The sequence below is a fragment of the Planococcus citri genome, chromosome 1 (genome assembly GCF_950023065.1).
Source record: "Planococcus citri chromosome 1, ihPlaCitr1.1, whole genome shotgun sequence".
Taxonomy (NCBI): domain Eukaryota; kingdom Metazoa; phylum Arthropoda; class Insecta; order Hemiptera; family Pseudococcidae; genus Planococcus; species Planococcus citri.
In genome coordinates this window covers 76,928,831-76,950,067 of record NC_088677.1, presented here as the reverse complement: position 1 = coordinate 76,950,067, position 21,237 = coordinate 76,928,831, and the positions used below count along the sequence as shown (strand labels likewise).

Sequence of the window (21,237 nt, the reverse complement as noted above, 5' to 3'; positions counted from 1 at the left end):
ATCCCATCTCTAAAAATTCTATTCCTTTTGCTTTAGATGTGCTACCGCCTGCACAACAGATTCGAGTAATTTCGCGTTACGTTCATCAACACTTTGTAACAATTTTTCATCGCGATCAGCTATTGGCTTAAGATGTGCTACCGCCTCCACAACAGATTCGAGTAATTTCGCGTTACGTTCATCAACACTTTTTAACAATTTTTTATCGCGATCAGCAATTTTTTCATTCATTTCTGCAATTTTTTCTTCTATATTAACAATTTTTACATCGATTTCAAGTTTCAGATCATGCATTTGATCGCTAAACGTATTGATCGCCTCACCAACGCGTTCGCTGTTCGATGAAGTTTTCTTTTCATCATGAGTTGATAGATTCTGGTTCACATTTTCGGCAGAATTATGGTTATTTCGATTTTGTACAATTTGTTCGGCTTGGTTGATGATAGTGAGAGGCATTTCCCCGATTTTTTTGCCGAGAGTACCAAATTTAATTCTGTAGTTGAAGAAGGATTCTACTATAAGTTTCTTCTGTTGCTGTCTTACTTCATCACCGAGCTTCCCAATTATATCAACATCCCTGAAAAATCTGAGATTTAAAAATTCGGAAAAATGCTTGCGGAAAAACTGCAATGACTTGCTGTTGAGTAGACGTTCTAATTGCCATATCAATTCAACTCGAGACATCACAGCAACTATTTCCGAGTCTTTCATGATGACGTTCGTATCACTGATGGCCAAACCATTGAGTAGATTATAAAGTACCACAGGAACGAGAAAGACGAAAAGGGAAAAAAACACGTAACTGTAATTGAAGTTTTCACCTAGGGGTAGATTAGAAGCATCAAGTTCTCCGGTCATCATGATAATCGATTTGATAAGCGATACTTTCAGGTCTGGCCACGAATTAAATGAGTTTGCAATCCGTTGATTGGATGGATCAACATTAGTTTGATTTTCTGACGATATGTACTCTTCTGTTTTATCTCGGAATAAAATGTAAAAGCTGTTCGCAAACGATATAGCGAGAATCGAGAACAATGCGAGAAATTTGGCAAAATTCAGTGCCACTGTTTTAAACATTTCTATGTAGACCGAAAACCACGGATGTTTACCTAGTAGAAATACTAGCTCTACACCCGAGATTAAATTAATGGTGACTGCTACATGTGCGTTACGTTGATTCGCAAAGAAAACACCAACTGCAACTATCATCGTCATTTCCAACCAGTTTTCAGGTGATCTGAAGTATTGCTTGTTTGGAAGAGAAACTTGGCAAAGTTCTCGTAGAATGAACACGATGTAAAACAGGAATGTTATTATTCCCAATCCTAATAACAACGATTCATCACATAGAATTGAAGGGGTATGATGGTTGATTCCAGTATCGTTTAATTGAGAGCTGTTGTAGCTGGTCGGTGACGGTGGACAATCGTGCATTTGAAAAATATACGCGTTCAAGGCCACGCAAAATGATAGATAGAATGCGAAATTAAGGAAGTAATATTTCCTAACGAGACACCATTTCACACAGAGGAAGCTCTCTGAAAGCGTATGCTTCAGTAGTGTTCTCAACTCTGGATTTTGCTGAATTAGATGAAAAAACTCCATTTCGTTACCAGTTGTTGAAAAATTTTGATCGTTTTGTTTGAATATGCTGTAGTCAAACTCCACATCTCGATATGAATCGTGTATATGCAACTTAATGCTCTCATCAAAATATTTTTCCAATATTGTTAGTGGAAGTGAAGTTAAGGGAGGCCTACCGTAGGCATCTTTTGAATACACATCGGCACCAGCGTCAAGGAGAGACTTGATGGCAAATTCATTTTTCAATGCGACTGCATAATGAAGTGGGGTCTTGTTAGCCTCGTCTTTATGATTTATATTTAGTGCAGGAACAGTTTGCGAATTGTAAGTCGTCAAGAGTAAATTTAGGATCTCGCGATGGGTATCTTTTGAGGAACCTTGTCGATTCATACCATATATTACGAAAGTCAAAATCGATCCCCCTGTTTTATTAATTTGCAGATGAGCATTGTGTGAGATTAACTTGGTAACAATTTTATAATGACCCATATACGCAGCTACCGCTAATGCCGTAATTTGGTCTGAATTAGGGACATCAAGAGTGTTATCTGTGGCTGGCATATTTACATTACCATGTTTTTCTATCAGTGCATCTACTACGTCAATGTAACCTTTTTTGCAAGCTTCGAATAAGTATGTTCTGGTTTTATAATAAACGGGACTGTCCAGAAATTCGGTGCTCAGTTCGGCGATTCGATTTAAAAACAATTCAGGCGCATTGTGATAAAGATATGAATATAGTATGTCTTGGAGCTCATCTGGTGACCGAATTGGCAGTTTTGATTTTAGTTGGGGATACTTCTGCAATATTATGTCACGATAAGTACGAGCATGACCATGAGAATCCCTTTGAAATTCCATATCCACATCGAAGTACTCGATGAGCAACCTGACTGTTTCGATACTTTCTAGAAGTGATGACAAGTGTGCAAATTCTGGAGCTAAGTTTTTATGACGGTAGTATGCTATAAGTTTCATTATGTTGACATCATTTTTTTCGACCGTGGTTCGAATTAGAGTATCATAAAATTTATTTTCTTCTTCCGGTTCTACTTTCAATATATTAGCCACTACCAGGTAATTTATCGTAGTTGTGTCTAAATTTCTTTCGAATGCCTTGATGAGCATTTGTCTGTTCCAGTAGGTACGTACTGCTCCGTTAAGTAGAAGAATTAGAACATACTCACTGGCTTCGCTGGCTTCACAAGCCAAATCTAATAGAGTCATTAGAGTCCGATTATCCGACGCTGTCCAGGTGTAATTGATGTCCAAGTCCTCGCATTTTATGATTTCTTTGAATTCGTCCAAGTTTCGCTGCTTGAAGGCAATCAATAGCTTTTCTTCATTTGTCATGTTTTCAAGAGTATCCAATTCCATCTGTACAACAGTTGCAGAACAAATAACAGAACGTTTTATGAAATTTGATACGCTACACGAAAACAAAGAACGATGAAAGAAACACTGTTTACAGCTAAAACGATAATTCGAGTTCTAGACTAAAAATTATTAAAAACGGTGCAAAATTCAGCTTTCTACTGTAGAGCTCGGCGAGATGACAATAATTATCAGTGATGAGTCTGATGACAAATGCTGTATCATTGGTTGATAGTTATGCTTATCTTTAGTATCAGTCATCGTAGTGGAAGATAATCGGTATCGCCTCTTCTCACATCCCAACAGTGGCGACGATATTGGAGATTTTCGTCCATGTGACCGATTATATCATAAGCACGAATTCATTTGCTATTTATTTCAATAATTTTGGGTTTTCATTTCAATTTAAATGTATTTACTTTTCTCTTTTTTTGGAAACAATTTCGCACTCTTCGGATAAATTTTATATTCTTCTGATTAGAGGCAAATTCAGCATTTTCACGTCTCTAGTGATAAACTTTTTTCAATAAAATGCTCAAAAGTGTCGTTTTCATGTCAGAAATTTTTTTTGTCAAAAGTGGAATCAAGTCATGTTTATTTGGAATTTTCGAAAATATGTCGCACAGCCTCTGAAAATGGGTTAAAATTTCGCAAGAAACTTAAATATTTCCCGTATCGATGCGTGATTTCCTGTCTGTTTTTTTTCAGTAGTTTTCTAGGAGCATGGACACTTTTTTAAAAATAAAAAATGACTAGTTCGCCTTGTTTCCGTCGAGACAATGCAAAAATGAAATACCTACGATATCTTAATTTTGAAGAATTGTGAACTTACCTGGCTCTTTTCGTAAACGTTTCAATTTCAAATGGAAAATGAACTCAGAAATCGTGGTGGTGGTTCTATTCTGTGTACACTGTACATGTCAGTGGAAATCATACTCAAAGTTGTTGCGACCTCGAGTTTCTGTTTTTTCTTCATGATTTCTACCCTTATCTAGTGCCTGGGCGAATCCAATAAATTTAAGAATAGGTTATATTTTGTATTTGTTTAATTAAAAACTTGAAGTAAACTAATTCGCAATTTCATCTTTCTCTGTTCCAGGTGAGTTTGATATTTCAACATATATACCATTTACTGTATGTACGTAGCTTTCTATGAGAAAAAGTTGGTAAGTCATTTTATAATGTATTGAAAGTCTGATTATTGCATACTTTACACCGAACAATCATGATCCTATTATTATTCTTGTATAGCAGAATATCTAACAACAAGCAGTGAAAGTAGTGATTTTGATAGCTGGTGATAGTGAAAGTAGTAAAAAAGTAGCAATTTTTGGCCGTTCTGAGCTCTGACTGAAGAATAGTGAAAATTTCGAAAAATATTAATTGCATTTGAAAATGTATACAATTTGTTATAATACGAGTAATATTTTTTGTTTGTCTACTCAAATATGTACTATGAGTTAGTGAAGTCACTTAAATGATCCATACATGTTCTTTATTTTTGGAAAATTTTTACCCAAAAATGAGGTAACTTCTTCAATTTAAAGATATGTAGTAAAAAAATGTTTGCATCATTCAAATAATTTCAATAACTCATAGAGGTCAAATGGACGAACAAAAACTGTTATTATAACAAATTGCCTGTCTTCAAAATTGAAGTAGCGAACACAGTTTGAAAATGTGAACTCCTCTTTAATTTGAAGTATTCCAAATTTGAAAATTTTAAATGAAGCTTTCCCCTTCAATTTTGAAAATGGGAAATTTGTCATGATGACATTTTGAAGTCTGAAAACCGAAAACCCGAACTGAAACCGATAAAATGGATAATTGAATCCTATATAAACAGATTTTATGGTTTTTATTTTTTTTCATAAATATTTTTTTTCATAAATATTTTTTTTTAACTATAGTTTTCGAAATGTCGCTGGAGGCTCCAGAACGACTCAGCGTGTTGAAATAAATTGAGGTGTGGAGTGAATTTAAGCTTTCTAACTTTATATTTGGAAACAATTTTGTGGAAGTTTCAACTTTCAAAAATTTGCTGGAGACTCCAGAACTGCAAATAATGGTTAGAAACCGTTCTCCATCGATTCAGGAGGAAGTTGTCGAAAATAAAGTTATGCCTAATTTCAGCTTTTTTCAGTCAATTTGGTAAAATTCTGATTTCTTCCATTTTTGGCGCAAATTTGATTTTTCAAAATTGACGGAAAATCGATGAATGCATTTCAACTTTTAAAATGTCGGAAATTCTGCCAGTTGAATGTTGAAATAGGTATTTCAGACACTCTCAGCAATGAAAAAAAAAAGAAGAAATCATAATTGAATAATTTGTAGATACAATAAAAATTTAATTCAATGAATAGGTCACTTATAGATAATAATGAAAATTAAATCTTGTAAAAAAGTTGTTATTCTTAAGAATAAAAAGCAAAAATTCGATGAACAGTAGGTATATTTACACATAAAAACAATCCATTTTTTAAGATTATGGCCTAAAAACTAATAAACTTATGAAAGTATTAAAAAATACAACCAAATTGAACATGAATCGATAAATACCATCTTATTCGATACCATTATTTTCAATAATTCTTCCCATCTCCAACTTCTATTTCTTTTGCTTTAGATGTGCTACCGCCTGCATAACAGATTCGAGTAATTTCGCGATACGTTCATTAACACTTTGTAACAATTTTTATACGCGATCAGCAATTTTTCTTCTGATCTCAAGTTTCAAATTACGCTTTTGGTCGCTTATCTTAATCAGGTCCGTAGCCAGAATGACACGAGTGACAAGGCTAGTGAAATTTCACACAAGGCGGGCCTTTTTGAGACGTTCTCGCATTTGAATAAAAATATTGTTTTAACCACCCCCTCCCCCCCGCCCTCGAGGTGAACTCAGAAGATCGCTCCTCCAATTTTACCAATAGAATAATTATTTTCCAATGCAATGAAGGGGCGGAGAAAATCATACTTGAAATGATACATATTTGATTGAAAAACGAAAAGAAAAACATCATTCAAGCGTTTCAGAAATTTGGAGCTAATTTTTATTGCAATTAGATGAAGCATGACGATGAAATTTTATATTTGAATACAATGGTTTCCAAAGAAGTGGCAAGCCCGGGCTTTAGGGCATAATAAATCGAAATTTTGAGGTAATTTTCTAGAAACTCTTTATAATGTAGGTACATATGATTGTTTTACGAGAAAGAAGAAAAAAATGACTGCTCGAGCGAACATTTTTCATTGTGATTATTTCAAAAAAATGAAAAACGTCAATTTTGTATATTTTTTCATTTGCAAGAGACGACACCATTAAAATTTTAGCTGCCAGTTATGAGTTGAACTGCTACAGTAGAATTTTGAATTTGAAAATTTGCAAAAATCGAGACCTTGTCTCGTTTGCACAAGGAACTTCTTATCATTTTTCCATTCAGCTAAATTTTTCGTGTTATATGTTTCAAGGATTCATCAAATTTTCATCGAAAATGAAGAATTTGAAAGATTTTCAAAAAATATGATACGAAAAGTTTTTTTGAAAAGGAAAATAAATGGCCCTTGGTCAAGCGCGTGGGTTAAAATTTTCCCATGACAATACCGTGAGAAGAATCTGAGCGTCGGATTAGCGGGGTTTTAGAAAATTTTAAAATACAAAATGTAATACTGTGAGGGCTAAACTCAAAACTGGCAGCTAAAATTTTAATGGTGTCGCACTTGGACCAAGAGTTACCACTGAGACCACTTTCCATCCAAACCCCTGTGGGACAGTGAGGTTTCCTAGTAGAGTGATCAGTGTAATCACAACGAGTTTTGAAAAAACTGAACAAAGTTTAATTCGCACTGTTTGCTGTTTTTTTTATTTTTTTTTCTCAAAATTTTCGGATTTTCAATAGGCTAGGCAAGCGGTCTTTTGATACGAGGCGCCGCATTGTCTGCCTTGGCGCTGGCTACGAACCTGTATCTTATGAACTGCTTTGTCAACGGATTTGCTCTCCGATGAAGTTATTTTTACGGCATCCGCCCGTAAAATCTGGTCCATATTCTGGACAGAAATGCTGCGATCTTGTTTTTCCGCGATTTGTTCAGCTTGTTTGATGATAGTGAGGGGCATTTTCCCGATTTCTTTTCCAAATTCTTCAAATTGTATAATATAGCCTAGATTGGAGCGTACTGTAAGTTTCTCACGGTCCACATCCGTGAATAATCTGTGATTTAGACGTCCTGGCCAAAACACAAAAAAACACTGCAATAACTTACTGTTGAGTAGACGTTCTAAATGCCTTATCAAGTTAACTCGAGACATAATAACAAATATTTCCGAGTCCTTCATGATGGCGTTCGTATCACTGACAGCCAAACCATTGAGTAGATTGTAAAGTACCATGGGAACGAGTAAGATGAAGAGGAGAAGAAACACATAACTGTAATTGAAATTTTCACCCAGGGGTAGATTAGAAGCATCGAGTTCTCCGGTCATCATGATAATCGATTTGATCAGCGATACTTTCAGGTCCGGCCACAAATTAATTGAGTTTTCAATCCTCTGGTTGGATGGATCAACGTTAGTTGCATTTTGTGACCAAGTGCGCCCTTTTGTTCTATCTCGGAACAGAATGTAAAAGCTGTTCGCAAACGATATAGCCAGAATTGAAAACAAGGCGAAAAATTTGGCAAAATTGTATACCACTTTTTGAAACATTTCTATATAGATGGAAAACCACGGATGTTTACCAAGTAGAAATACAAGCTCTAAACACATCAGTAAATTAACAGTGGCTGCTATATCTGCGTTGGGTTTAAACACAAAGAAGGCATCAACTCCAAGTATGATCATCATTTTCAGCCAGTTTTCAAGTGATCCGAAGTATGCCTTCATTGAAATAAAAAATTGATCAAGTTCTCGTAGTATGAACGCGATGTACAACAGAGATGTTATTAATACCAATCCTAACCGCGATACTCTACGTAGAATTGATGCTTTTTGGTTGATTCCTGATGATGGAGAATCTTGAATTTGGTAAAAATACAAGTTCAAGGCGACGTAAAACGATAAATAAAATGCGAAATTAAGGTAGTAATATTTCTTGATGAGACACCATTTCACATGGAGAAAGCTCTCTGAAAGCGGATGCTTGAGTAGTGTTCTCAACTCTGGATTTTGCTGGATCAGATCAACAAATTCCGTTTCGTTACCTGTTGCAGAAGAACTCGTATGATTGACTTGTTTGAATATTCTGTAGTTAAACGTCACTGATTTGACGAAATCGGGAGTATTTTCCAAACTAATGCTGTCATCGAGGTAATTTTTCAATATCGTTGCTGGAATTGGAGTTGAGGTATAAGTTGAGGCAATATAACCGTCGAGATCTTTTGTATACAAATCGGCGCCGGCGCGAAGGAGAGATCTGAAGGCAAATTTATTCTTCGAAGCGATTGCTAAACGTATAGGGGTCATGCCGAGTTCATCTTTATGATTTATATCTAGAGCAGGAACGGTTTGAGAATTTTAAGTCAAGAGTAATTTCAGAATATCGCGATGGGTGGGGATATCTCGCAGATTCATACCACGTATTACGTAAGTTAAAGCCGATCCCACTCCTTTATCAGTTTGCAGAAGAGCATTGTGTGTAATCAACTTGATAACGATTTCATAATGGCCCATAAACGCAGCTACCGCTAACGGCGTTAGTTTACTATCTGAAGGGATACCCCGAAGTAAATTGAAAGCCAACGTATTTAGTCGAACATGTTTTTCTAACAGAGCATCTACAACGTTGACTTGATTTTTAAAGCAAGCTACGTGTAAATAAGTCCTACGATCAGAAGTAAGACCGATGCTGAGAAATTCCGTGCTCAAATCGGCGATTCGATTTAAAAACAATTCAGGCGCATTGTTAAGGAGATACCAATATAGCATCTCATGGAGTTCACTTTGTGACTTACTCGTAGTTGGGAGTTCTGGTTTTAGTTGAGGGTATTTCTGCAATATTATGTCGCGATAAGTACGAGCATGACCATTAGAATCCCTTTGAAATTCCATATCCACGTCGAAGTACTCGATGAGCAACCTGACTTCTTCGATACTTTCTAGAAGTGGTAACAAATGTACAGGTTTTGAATCGAAGTTTTTATAACGGTGGTATGCTATAAGTTTCAAAAAGTTGACGTCGTTTTTTTCGAACGGTGTTCGAAATATAGTATCATAATATTCATTTTCTTCTTCCGGTTTCACTTTCAATATATTAGCCACAACCAGATAATTTATCGTAGTTGTGTCTAAATTTCTTTTTAAAGCTTCAGTGAGCGTTGCTCCTCTCCAGCCCGTTTCTGAAGCTCCGTTTAGTAGCAGAATTAGAACATACTTACTGGCTCCTCTGGATTGACAAGCCAGATGTAATAAAGTTCCATTATCCGGGTCTCCGTAAAAGTAATCGATTTTCACGTCGTCGCATTTTATGATTTCTTTGAACTCGTCCAAGTTTCGCTGCTTGAACGCAGCCAATAGCTTTTCTTGATTTGTCGTCGGGTTTCGAAGAGTTTGCAATTCCAACTGTGCAGCCCACATCACGGAACGTTACGAAATTAATAACTCGCACGGAAACGAAGAACGATTAAAAAAAACACTGTTAACAGTTGAGCGATGATTTGAGAACTAAAAATTATCAAATAAGTATGATGCAAAATTTAGCTATAGTGCAATTAACGCGGGATGAACATTGTTTCTCTTGTAAGAGTAAGAGTCTATACAAAACGATCAGCACCTACGTTAAATTTATGTACGAAAATCAGATTACCCAACAAACTATAGCGATATTATGCGATTTACGTAATTCGCAGATGTGATGATGATTGATGACTAATCGAAGCAAAAGTAACCGCGTCTTACATTTCTTCTCCGCTTTATACCAACTATACTATACTTGTCTGTTATCGAATTATTCAAAAGTGTTATAATCATTTCTGTAAAGTTTTGAGTGTAAAATATTATTGATTCATGATTATTTGGACTTTGGAATTTACGAAAATATGATGAATATGGGTTGAAATTGCGCAAGAAATTTATATACGTTTCGATGAGAATGTTTTTGAATAATTTTTCAAATGGGCCCAAATGATAGTTTTCAAATACCAACCACAGAACTGAAATTTTTCAGGAATGATCATAAGAAGTGTGGTACTTCACAAAATTGTAATTGCAAAAATTACGTTTTTTGAAAACATTTCCTAATTACGTATTCAATATTTTCTAAGACTTGGTTTTACATTTTAAAGGGGAAAAAATAATGTCAATCTTCAATAATTTCCATAAGTGATTAATTTATGAAAGTGTGCACTTTTCATCCTTTTCCTGCAGGCTACACTGATTTTTTAGCGTTATGATAAATAAGCCATGTCATCATTGCTAAGATTGCCAAAAAGCCTAATTTTTTCTTCAAAAATTGCCCTATGCCCCGCTTTTTGAGTATAAATTGCATCAAAAAGTGTCAATTTTTTCTCAAGTTGTAAAATCTTACTTTTTGCTAAAAATGTACAAAAATTCTAGCTTTGATAAAAATTGCTATGAATAAGTTTCGATTTCTGCTTAAAATTGCTACAAAGACCTGCTTTTTATTAAAATGATAAAAGTCTCACTTTCTGTCAGAAATACTGACCAAAAAGTCTCGCCTGTTGGTCAAAAATATGCCTAAAAGTCTCGTCAGTCGTCAAAAATTTTCCAAAAATAGCCTGTAGCCAGGTTTCAAAGGGCATTCCCGTGTAAGATAGGTGAAATGCCCCTGTCCTCGGATTTTTGAAATTTTGATGAAACATTGTTGGGATGTCTGTGAAAAAAAATGTTGGGAGCTGAAAAAAATTCCCCGACCCCACCCCCTTGCCCCATATGGTCAAAAAACGTTTTTTTCGGAAAAAATCGTACTTCAACGAGTTTTGAATGAAAAATTTTGAATTCACCCAAAATAAGTATATGGAGGGAGCATGAGTCTATCAACGTGAATTTTTTCAAAATTTTCCGGCCCCCCAGGGGGGAGATATTGACAAAAGAAAATTTAAACCGCCGTACCTCGTCGTCGTCGTTTCCTTATAAGCGGTAGGCCTGTTGGCCTGTCTGCTGCGGTGTGGAACCTGTTGAGGATGAGCCTGAGGTATCTGTGAGTTTCCTCCTTGGTCTCCCTCTGCTTCTCTTCCCCGTTGGTGTATATTGGAGGACCTGTTTTGGTGATCTTGTTTCCTCCATCCTTTTGACATGATTTCTCCAATCTTTCCTATACTGTTTTATCTTCTTCATGACTGGCTTCACTCCGAGATCTGCTGTTATTTTCTCAGATGGCACTCTGTCTCTGAGAGTCACCCCTGCCGTTCTCCTCATAAACTTCATCTCTGCTGCCGTTATTCTTCTTTTATCAGATTTCTTCAGTGCCCATACCTCGCTTCCATAAACGTCATCATTGGTATTGCTAGGGTATTGTACAGTGTACACCTTCAATCTTGTTTCTTTTCGCACCTTACTGCTTCTCAGGGTCCTGTTTATCAGTCCTGTGACTCTCAGGAACTTTGCAATCTTTCCACCAACATCTACTTCTCCCTGGTATGATATCGTGTTTCCCAGGTATTTGAAGTTATTTGACCTGTTCAATGATTTTTCCATTTAAGTATTACAATCTTGCTTCTTACTGGCTCCTTTCCTTTGAAGGCCATTGTTTTTGTTTTCTCTGATGATATTCTCCGTACCTCCGAACCGAATTCTGGTGCCCAAAATTTTTTTTCTTTCAAAAATATATCTGCATGAGTAAGTACTATAATTGGTATTTTTTTCAAATTTTTTCTCCAGGTGGGTCATCTTCAAAAACTCAAAAAACACTCAAAAATGCGTCTTTTGTGTCACGGAACCACCAAAAATAACGATACTGCAAGTGATATAATTCTGAAATTTTGCATTCGGACCTCTAAAAACAATATAAAGCCAACAAAGTTCTTGAAACCTCAATTTTGGGGCCATAGGCACCCCCTCCCCCAATTTTGGTGCAAAAGAAGATCGACAATATAGGTATCGTTTTCATATGAATGGAACTTGCTGAACACGAATATGAAGTTAGATTTGCAGTAGGACCCTCCTAAGGGTCATATTGGGGGAGGGGGTTGCCCAAAAATTCGATTTTTCGTAAAACATGCATCAAAAAAAAGGTGGATTTTTAACAAATTGAGGAAATTGTCATTTTGAGTGGAAAGGTGCCCTAAAAGGAAAATATGGGGAATTGTCGAAAAAATCGTGTTTTTCCCAAATGAAAGCATTTGAGATTCTGCGTTAATACCAATTATATGTAGTACTCATGCAGATATATTTTTGAAAGAAAAAAATTTTGGGCACCAGAATTAGGTTCGGAGGTACGGCGCGGCGGTTTCAAATTTTCTTTTGTCAATATCTCCCCCCTGGAGGGCCGAAAAATTTTGAAAAAATTCCCGTTGATAGACTCATGTTCCCTTTATATATTTTGGGTGAATTCAAAATTTTTCATTCAAAACTCGTTGAAGTACGATTTTTTTCCGGAAAAAGCGTTTTTTGGTCATAGGGGGCAGGGGGGGTGGGGTCGGGGAATTTTTTTCAGCTCCAACATTTTTTTCACAGACACCCAACAATGTTTCATCAAAATTTCAAAAATCCGAGGACAGGGGCATTTCACCTATCTTACCCAGGAATACCCTTTTTCAGTTTTCAAAATGAAAAAATGACTATAAATTAGGTGAAAATGAAATTCTGTACCAATGATCGTTGATTTATCATCTTTAGACCCTTTCGAATTTAGGTGCGTGTTCTCGAAATCCTTCTGATATCTTAAATTTGATAAATTGTGAACTTCTTTGGTTTTTTTCCTAAACTCTTCACTATCAAGTTGAACATGAACTCAGAAATCTTATTCCTCTTCGGTAAAAAAAAAGTGATTGCTTTTCCATTATTCGTATTTGATACTTTACGATTTCTTTTTTTGATCTGCTAGAAATCCTGCCCAGCAGTTTATTATTTCGCTCATCAGCACTTCGCATCAATTTATCATCGCGACTAACAATAATTTTTGTTTTGATTTCAAATGTGAAATCACATTCCTATATTTGTTTGCTCTACTAATCTACTAGGTAATTCAACAAAAAAACAGCGACCAGTGAGATGGGTATTTTTTTTAAATGTTATTTTCAATATGATTCATTTTCCGACGCCCCAGTCTCCTCCAATGAACTGATTGCGAGTGTGACGAAAGCTGTAAACTTATGTAATTCCTATATTAAGTATTCAAAGGTAATGAGTGTGCGCTGTGCAATCAATTTGTCTAATTACATTCAAAAATTATGATTACGCATGAGTTTCTATTTCTTTTTTCTCGTTAAAAGTTCGGTAAATGTGCCAAATTATTTAAAGGTAATGCGCTATGGCCATAGTATGGTTATCTTATCAACACTGTTCTACGTCCATTGTGCAGCAATGTGCGCACAATGGGAGCTCACCATTTCTAATAATTTCAAGTTTTAAATCTCAGGATTTGGTGGTTTTTATTTTTGGTCTGTGACTCAACATATTGTGATGAATTGATGGTTTTAAAAGTTCTTGGAAATGACGAGAATCCAACGTGAAAAAACATTTTTGCATGAAAATTCGTAGATAATTATTGTTCGCGGCTCGTGTGAGCTGCAAACATCCAACGTTATAGTGCTGCTTGGTATTCTAATCCTCTAATCCTATCTCCGCCAATGCTGGATTCGTAATTTAGACAGTTTTTTTGTAGGAAAATAACTTGAAGAAAGAAAAAAGAGCACAAATAAAATGTAACATGAGTATGTACTTGAATTAGTGCCATAAAAATATTAATTCGAAGAATAATTAGGTAATCATGAATAGTAGAAAAAATAGTTATGTGGTTAGGCATAAAAGAAAAAATTTTATAAAGAATATATTTATACTTAGGTACGAAAAAAAAATTGATGAATTAATGAAACTTTATTGAGAAATGATATCAAATATTGGACACTATAACCAGGAAAATATCTTCATATTTGGTGAGAAGTACATTTCAATAATTCATCCAATCTCCAACTTATTCTTCCTTCTTTCTTTCTTGCAAGTATTTATCGAAGCATTTTTCCTTCTTTGTTTCTTGCAAATCTTTTTCGAGGCTTTCAATTATGTCATTCACATCAACGGATCTTGTCTACGTTATTGTTTCCTTTACTCCATCGATAGCACGTAGCACGACAAAACCAATCTTCATCACTGGATTCGCTGCTTGATGAAGATTTCTTTACGACATCCGCCGATGAATTCTGGTCCATATCATTGGCAGAATTACTATACGATTTCGTTTTTCTATGATTTACTTATTCGGGTTGTTCGATGATAGTGGGAGGCATTTTACCGATCATTTTCCCAAATATTGTATCATATTTTATGCTGTAGTTTTGGCTAGAGTGTACTGTAAGTTTCTTCTGTTAGTTCTGTTGCTGTGTTACTGAACCACAGAACTTATCTGTCAGAATAACTATCTGAACATCCATTTAAAGTTTTTGCTACTTGAACAAAGACAATAGCTTTTCTTGATTTGTCATATTTTGATGAGTATCCATTTGTGCATCACAAATCACAAAACGTTATTGGAACTGACACTTTATGCGGAAACGAAGAACGATAAAAAAAACACTGTCAACAGTTAAGCGACGATTTGAGAACTAATATATTATGTATTTATCAAATTACGATGCAAAATTCAGCTACGGTGCATTTAACGTGGGATGAAGTTTGTTTCGCTTGTCAAGTGACCTATAGTGAAAATACCGAATAAACTAGCGATAATATTCATTAATTTAATTCGCAGATAATTTCCTCTCTACTTTACGAACTGCGAGTCTGTTGTATGTAGAATTATTCAAAAGTGGCGTATTTCGCGAAAAATTAAAATAATTCGACGAAAATGTTTTTTAATCATTTCCGATAAATTCGTCAGTCGCCAAAAACGTTCTAAAAATTGCCGCTTTTTTGTTCATGTTGCCAAAAAATTCTCAAAAAAAACTCCGCCATTCGCTTGAATCGTCGAAAGTCTTGCTATTAGTTAAAGCAGGGATGAAGTTCAACCTTTTACTAAAAATTGACAACAATTTCTCGCGTTTTACCAAAATTGCTTGAAAATTTTTAGCTTTTAATTTCCGAAAAGTCTCATTTTTTCAAACATTTTTTAATGAATAGTACTCATTGTTGTTTTTGTCGAGACATTGTAAACATAATTTGAAGCATTCCAAATTTAAAAATATTGAATTATATAGTTTTCCCTTTCAATTTTGAAGATGGGCTATTCGGCGTGATAACATTTTGAAGTCTGAAAACTGAAACCGATAACATGGATTACTGAATTTATTTATTTATCTATTTTTTTAAAAAAACTATATTAACGTGTATAGAGTGAATTTAAGCTCTCTAACTTTATTTGAAAACAATTTTGTGGAAGTTTCAACTTTCAAAGATCTGCCGGAGACTCCAGAACTGCTGGAAACGGAGGAAGTTGTCGAAAATGAAGTTTAAACCAAATTTCAGCTTTCTAGGTCCATTTTGTATCTACATAAAATTCTGTATTTTCCCATTTTTGACCGAAATTTGATTTTTTAAAATTGACCAAAAAATAAAAATCGAAAAATGCACTTCACGGTCTTGAAATGAAGAGTGATATTCCAAAACTCGCTTTGTCCATTTTCATCGAAATGCGTTTTTCAGCGGGACCTGGTAGATGAAGTAGTAACTCACATTCCTACAACATCAACCTACCAAAATGAGGTGTTAAACAAACCTAAATAGCCAATTCACTAAAAATGTTAAAAAAATAATCTTCCAAAACGCGCTTTATCCATTTTTATTGAAATTTTTTCAGCAGTATTTAGTGGATGAAGTGTATACCTACACTCCTACCTCATGAATCCACCCAAATAAAGTGCTAAACTCGCCTAAAAAGCCCATTTACCCGTTTAAAGGGAAACTGTTTTTCCTCTTTCCTGAAAAGTTGTGAAAATGGACAAAGCGAGTTTTGGAATATCACTCTTCAAATGTTGGCTGATGATGTATTTTTGTATGCTCATTCGATCCAGCTGTGTCCGGTTGAAAAAAACATTCTGCCAGTTGAATGTTGAAATAGGTATTTTAAACACTTTCAGCAAGGAAAAAAAATAAGAAAAAATCATAATTGAAAAATGTGCAATGAAAATTTAATTAAAAAAATTAGGTCAGTAAGTACAGATAGTTATGAAAATTAAATTCTACAAAAAAATTGTTATTCTTAAGAATGAAAAAAAAAAATTGAATTGATGAACTATTTACATGTACCTAAGTAAAAACAATTCATTTTTTGAGACTGTTGACTGGAAACTAATAACTTTGTGAAAGTATTAAAAAATGCAACTAAATTGAACATAAATCGATAAAATACCATTCTATTCAATAGGTAGCATTATTTTCAATAATCATCCCATCTCCAACTTATAATTCGTTTGCTTTAGATGTGCTACCGCCTGCACAACCGATTCGAGTAATTTCGCATTACTTTCATCAACACTTTGCAACAATTTTTCGACGTGATCAATAATTTTTGCATTCATTTCATCGTTTCTTGCATTCATTTCAGCAATTTTTCCATCGATCTCAAGTTTTAAATTATGCATTTGATCGCTAATCTCATGAACTGCTTTGTCAATGGATTCGCTGTTTGATGAAGTTCTCTTTACGACATCCGCCAATAAAGTCTGGTCCATATCTGCAGAATTACTGCGATTTCGTTTTTCCACGATTTGTTCGGCTTGTTTTATTATAGTGAGGGGCATTTTTCCGATTATTTTTTCAAATTCGTCGAATTGTATATAGCGCAGGTCGGAGTCTACTGTAAGTTTCTTCTGGTAAACATCGGCGAAGAATCTGTGATTTCCACGTTCTGAGTAACCCTTACAAATACACTTCAATAACTTACTGTTGAGTAGACGTTCTAAATGCCATATCTGGTGAACTCTCGACATCACAGCGACTGTTTCTGAGTCTTTTAAGATGGTGTTCGTATCACTGACAGCCAAACCAGTGAGTAGATTGTAGAGTACCATGGGAACGAGAAAAATGAAGAGGAGAAGAAACACATAATTGTAGTTGAAGTTTTCACCTAGGGGTAGATTAGAAGCATCGAATTCTCCGGTCATCATGATAATCGATTTGATAAGCGATACTTTCAAGTCTGGCCACGAATTAATTGAGTTCTCAATCGTGTGGTTGGATGGATCGACTTTAGTTTCATTTTTTGACCATGTGTACTCTTTTGTTCTGCTGTTTCGAAACAGAAAGTAAAAGCTGTTCGCAAACGATATAGCCAGAATTGAAAACAGTGCGAAAAATTTGACAAAATCGTATACCACTTTTTTAAACATTTCTATATAGATCGATAACGAGGGATGTTTACCGAGTAGAAATACAAGCTCGATACACGATATTATATTAATGGTGGCTGCTACACGTACGTTGGGTTTAATCGCAAATAAAACACCGATTCCAAATATCAAGAAAATTTTCAGCCAGTTTTCCCATGATCTGACGTATGTCTTGATTGAAACGGAAAATTGGCAAAGTTCTCGTAGAATGAACATGATGTAAAACAGGAACGCTGTTACGCTTATGACCAATCCTAATCGCGATTTATTACATAGAAGTGAAGCTGTATGACGATTGTTTGCTGACGTCGGACAATCTTGAATTTGGAAAATGAACAAGTTCAAGGCCACGTAAAACGATAAATAAAATGCGAAATCAAGGTAGTAATATTTCTTGATGAGACACCATTTCACATGGAGGAAGCTCTTCGAAAGTGGATGCTTGAGCAGTGTTCTCAACTCTGGTTTTTGCTCGATTAGACGAAAAAATTCCATTTCGTTACCTGTTGCAGAAGAACTCGTAGGATCGACTCGTTTGAATATGCTGTAGTCAAAAGTTACTGACTTGACCAAATCTATAGTTTTTTCCAAGCTAATGCTGTCATCAAAATAATTTTTCATTATTTTTGGTGGTAGTGAAGTTAAGGGAAGGCTACCCTCGGTATCTTTTGTATATAAATCGGCACCGGCGTGAAGCAGAGACTCGATGGCAAATTCATTTTCCGAAGCGATTGCTAATTGTAAAGGGGTCATGCCGAGTTCATCTTTATGATTTATATCTAGGGCAGGAACGGTTTGAGAATTGTAAGTCAAGAGTAATTTCAGAATCTCGCGATGGGTGGGCATATCTCGTAGATTCATACCACGTATTACGTAAGTTAAAGCCGATCCGGCTCCTTTATCAGTTTGCAGAAGAGCTTTGTGTGTAATCAACCTGGTGACAATTTCATAATGACCCTTGAACGCAGCTACTGCCAAGGGCGTAAGTTTACCTGAAGTGATACCCGGAAGGAAATCGGAAGCTAACTTATTTAGTTGAACATGTTTTTCTAGCAGAGCATCTACAACGTCGACGTAATTTCTTTCGCAGGCTACATGTATATAAGTCCTACGATCAAAAGTGAGACCGATGTTGAGAAATTCGATGCTCAGATCGACGATTCGATTTAAAAACAATTCAGGTGCATCGGAAAATAGATATAAAAATAGATACCATTGGAGTTCACTCGGTGACCGAATTGGCAGTTCTGATTCTAGTCTGGGATATGTCAGCAGTATTATGTTGCGATAAGTACGAGCACGACCTTCCGAATCCCTTAGAAATTCCTTATCCAGATCGATGTACTCGATGAGAGCCCTGACTCCATCGATACTTCGATGTAGTAGGGAGAATGCCAATTTTGGAACTGATTTTTCAGAACAGAAATACGCTATAAGTCTCATTATGTTGACGTCATGGTTTTCGACCGCTGTTCGAATAAGAGTATCGTCGAATTCATCTTCTTCTCCCGGTTCCACTTCTAGTAGAGTAGCAGCCACGTGCAGATAATTCATCGTAGTTGTGTCTGAAGTTTTTTCCGAAACTTCAGTGAGCTTCTCTATGTTCGAACGCCTTACTGCTCCATTTAATAGAAGAATTAGAACATACTCACTGGCTCCGCTGGATTGTCAAGCCAGATCTAATAAAGTTCCATTATCCGGATCTTCGTAAAAGTAATCGATGTTCACGTCGTCGCATTTTATGATTTCTCTGAACTCGTCCGAGTTTCGCTGCTTGAAGCAAGACAACAGATTTTCTTGATTTGTCGTCGGGCTTCGAAGAGTTTGCAATTCCAACGATGCAGCACACATCACAGAACGTTACGAAATTTATAACTTACACGGAATTCGGAAACGAAGAACGATTAAATAAATAGGTACTGTTAATAGTTGAGCGATGATTTGAGATTTGAAAATTATCAAATATGATGTGAAATTTAGCTATGGTGTGTTTAACGCGGGATGAACATCGTTTCACTTGTAAGAGTAAAAGTCTATACGAAACGAATAAACGATCAATATGTAAAATACGAAAATGCCCAATCAGTAGCCTATGTAAAATTCATCCACGAAAGTACCCAAGAAACTAGCGATAATATGCGATAATTTAATTCGCAGATGTGATGATGAATAATCGAAGCAGCCCCGTCTTCCAGGTATTTCCTCTCCGCTTCGCCAACTGCCTGTTTGTTATCGAATAATTCGAAAGCGACCTACTATTTCGTGAGAAATTAAAACAATTCGACGAAAATGTTTTCAAATAATTTTTGATGAATTATGAAAATAAAATTGAGTCATGGGTATTTAGAATTTTCGAAAACATGTCTTATCTACAGTCTATGAAAAGGTGTTAAAATTTAGCAAGCAATTTTAATATTACGATGAAAATGTTTTTAAATATTATATTTTTTTTAAATTTTGAGGCCGAAATATGGTCAAGTTACCGTGTAGTTATGACGATTTTCTAAAAATTAACCAAAAAGCTGACATTTTTCAGGAATGCTTTGAAAAAGTTTTGGTACTTTATAAAATTTCGGTTGCTATAGTCACTTTTTTAAAACATTTCTAACTACCTAATTCAATATTTGCTTCAAGGATTGACCTTACGTTTCAAGGGGTAAAAAATCTCAATAATTTCCATAAGTGAATAATTTGTGAAAGTGTGCATTTTTTTATCCTTTTCCTAGGCTACACTGATTTTTCAGCGTTATGATCTAAGGTATGCCATCATTGCTATAATTGCCAAAAACCCTAATTTTTTTTTCAAAAATTGCCAAATTGCCTAACGCCTCGCTTTTTGAACAGAAATTGCTGCATGAAGTTCCGATTTTTCATAAAATTGTCGAAGTCTTACTTTTTGCCAAAAATGTACAAAAGTTCTTGACTTCTTGCTTTGCTGAAAATTGCCAAGAATAAGTTTCGCTTTCTGCTAAAAATTGCTACAAAGACCTGTTTTTTGTTGAAATTATAAAAGTCTCACTTTCTGTCAGAAATACCAAAGAGTCTCGCCTTTATTGGTCAAAAATATGCCTAAAAGTCTCGTCAGTCATCAAAAATTTTCTAAAAATTGTCGCTTTTTCAGTTCAAATTGCCAAAATTTTCGATTTTTTCCCAAAAATTTTTCAAAGTTTTATCTGCTTTGCTAAAAATTGCTTTAAAAAAAACTCTGCCTTCCGCTTGAAATGTTGAAAGTCTTGCCTTTTGTTAAAAGTAGACATATACGCGTAGTCCAACTTTTTACCAAAAATTGACCACAATTTCTTTTGTTTCACCAAAATTGCTTCAAAATTTTTAGCATTTTTTTACCTTAAAATTACCGATAAGTGTCATATTTTTTTCCAGTACAGTTTTAAAATGTTTGCTTTATTTCAATAAGTTTTGGAAAGTCCTATTTTTTGTTTTTTTTAAATTGCTCAAAAACTTCTGCAACGTTTTGTTTTTTTCCAAATAGTTGTCAAAAGATTTCAAAAAAGTTTCACCAAGTTTTACTTTTTACCAAATAATTTCACAAAAATATTGCTTTTTTGCCAGAAATTTTCAAAAATTTCCGATTTGTTTCTAAAAGTAAATTTCTACTTTCTTATTTTAGGATCGCATTCAAATTGAAAGCATTTTTTCTGATCACTTCCAGTTTCATTCTGGCCTTTAAGGGTTAAAATCTTTTCTGATAAACTTTGGTCTAAAATGAAGTCATGATTATTTGGAATTTTCGAAAACACAAATGTCTTACAAGCTATGAAGATAGCGAAATTTTAATGAAGGTGTATTAAAATAATTTTTTAAGAATTTTTGTTTCAAAATTAA

The 21,237-nt window shown here is 35.0% G+C and overlaps 3 protein-coding genes across 3 annotated transcripts in view; 1 reads left to right on the top strand and 2 right to left on the bottom strand.

Annotated features, from left to right (window-relative positions):
* Positions 1–21,237, top strand: part of LOC135833529 (serine/threonine-protein kinase/endoribonuclease IRE1-like) — a 328,041-nt gene that overhangs the window by 26,115 nt on the left and 280,689 nt on the right. The gene's annotated exons all lie outside the window — the stretch shown is intronic.
* LOC135843133 (transient receptor potential cation channel protein painless-like) lies at positions 9–2,940 on the bottom strand. The gene has a single exon (XM_065360897.1). The coding sequence runs from the start codon at positions 2,938–2,940 to the stop codon at positions 19–21; it is 2,922 nt and encodes a 973-aa protein (XP_065216969.1). The 3' UTR covers positions 9–18.
* On the bottom strand, positions 5,396–8,426 carry LOC135833635 (transient receptor potential cation channel protein painless-like). The gene has a single exon (XM_065347407.1). It carries the CDS (start codon positions 8,417–8,419, stop codon positions 6,851–6,853), a length of 1,569 nt encoding a protein of 522 aa, XP_065203479.1. The 5' UTR covers positions 8,420–8,426; the 3' UTR covers positions 5,396–6,850.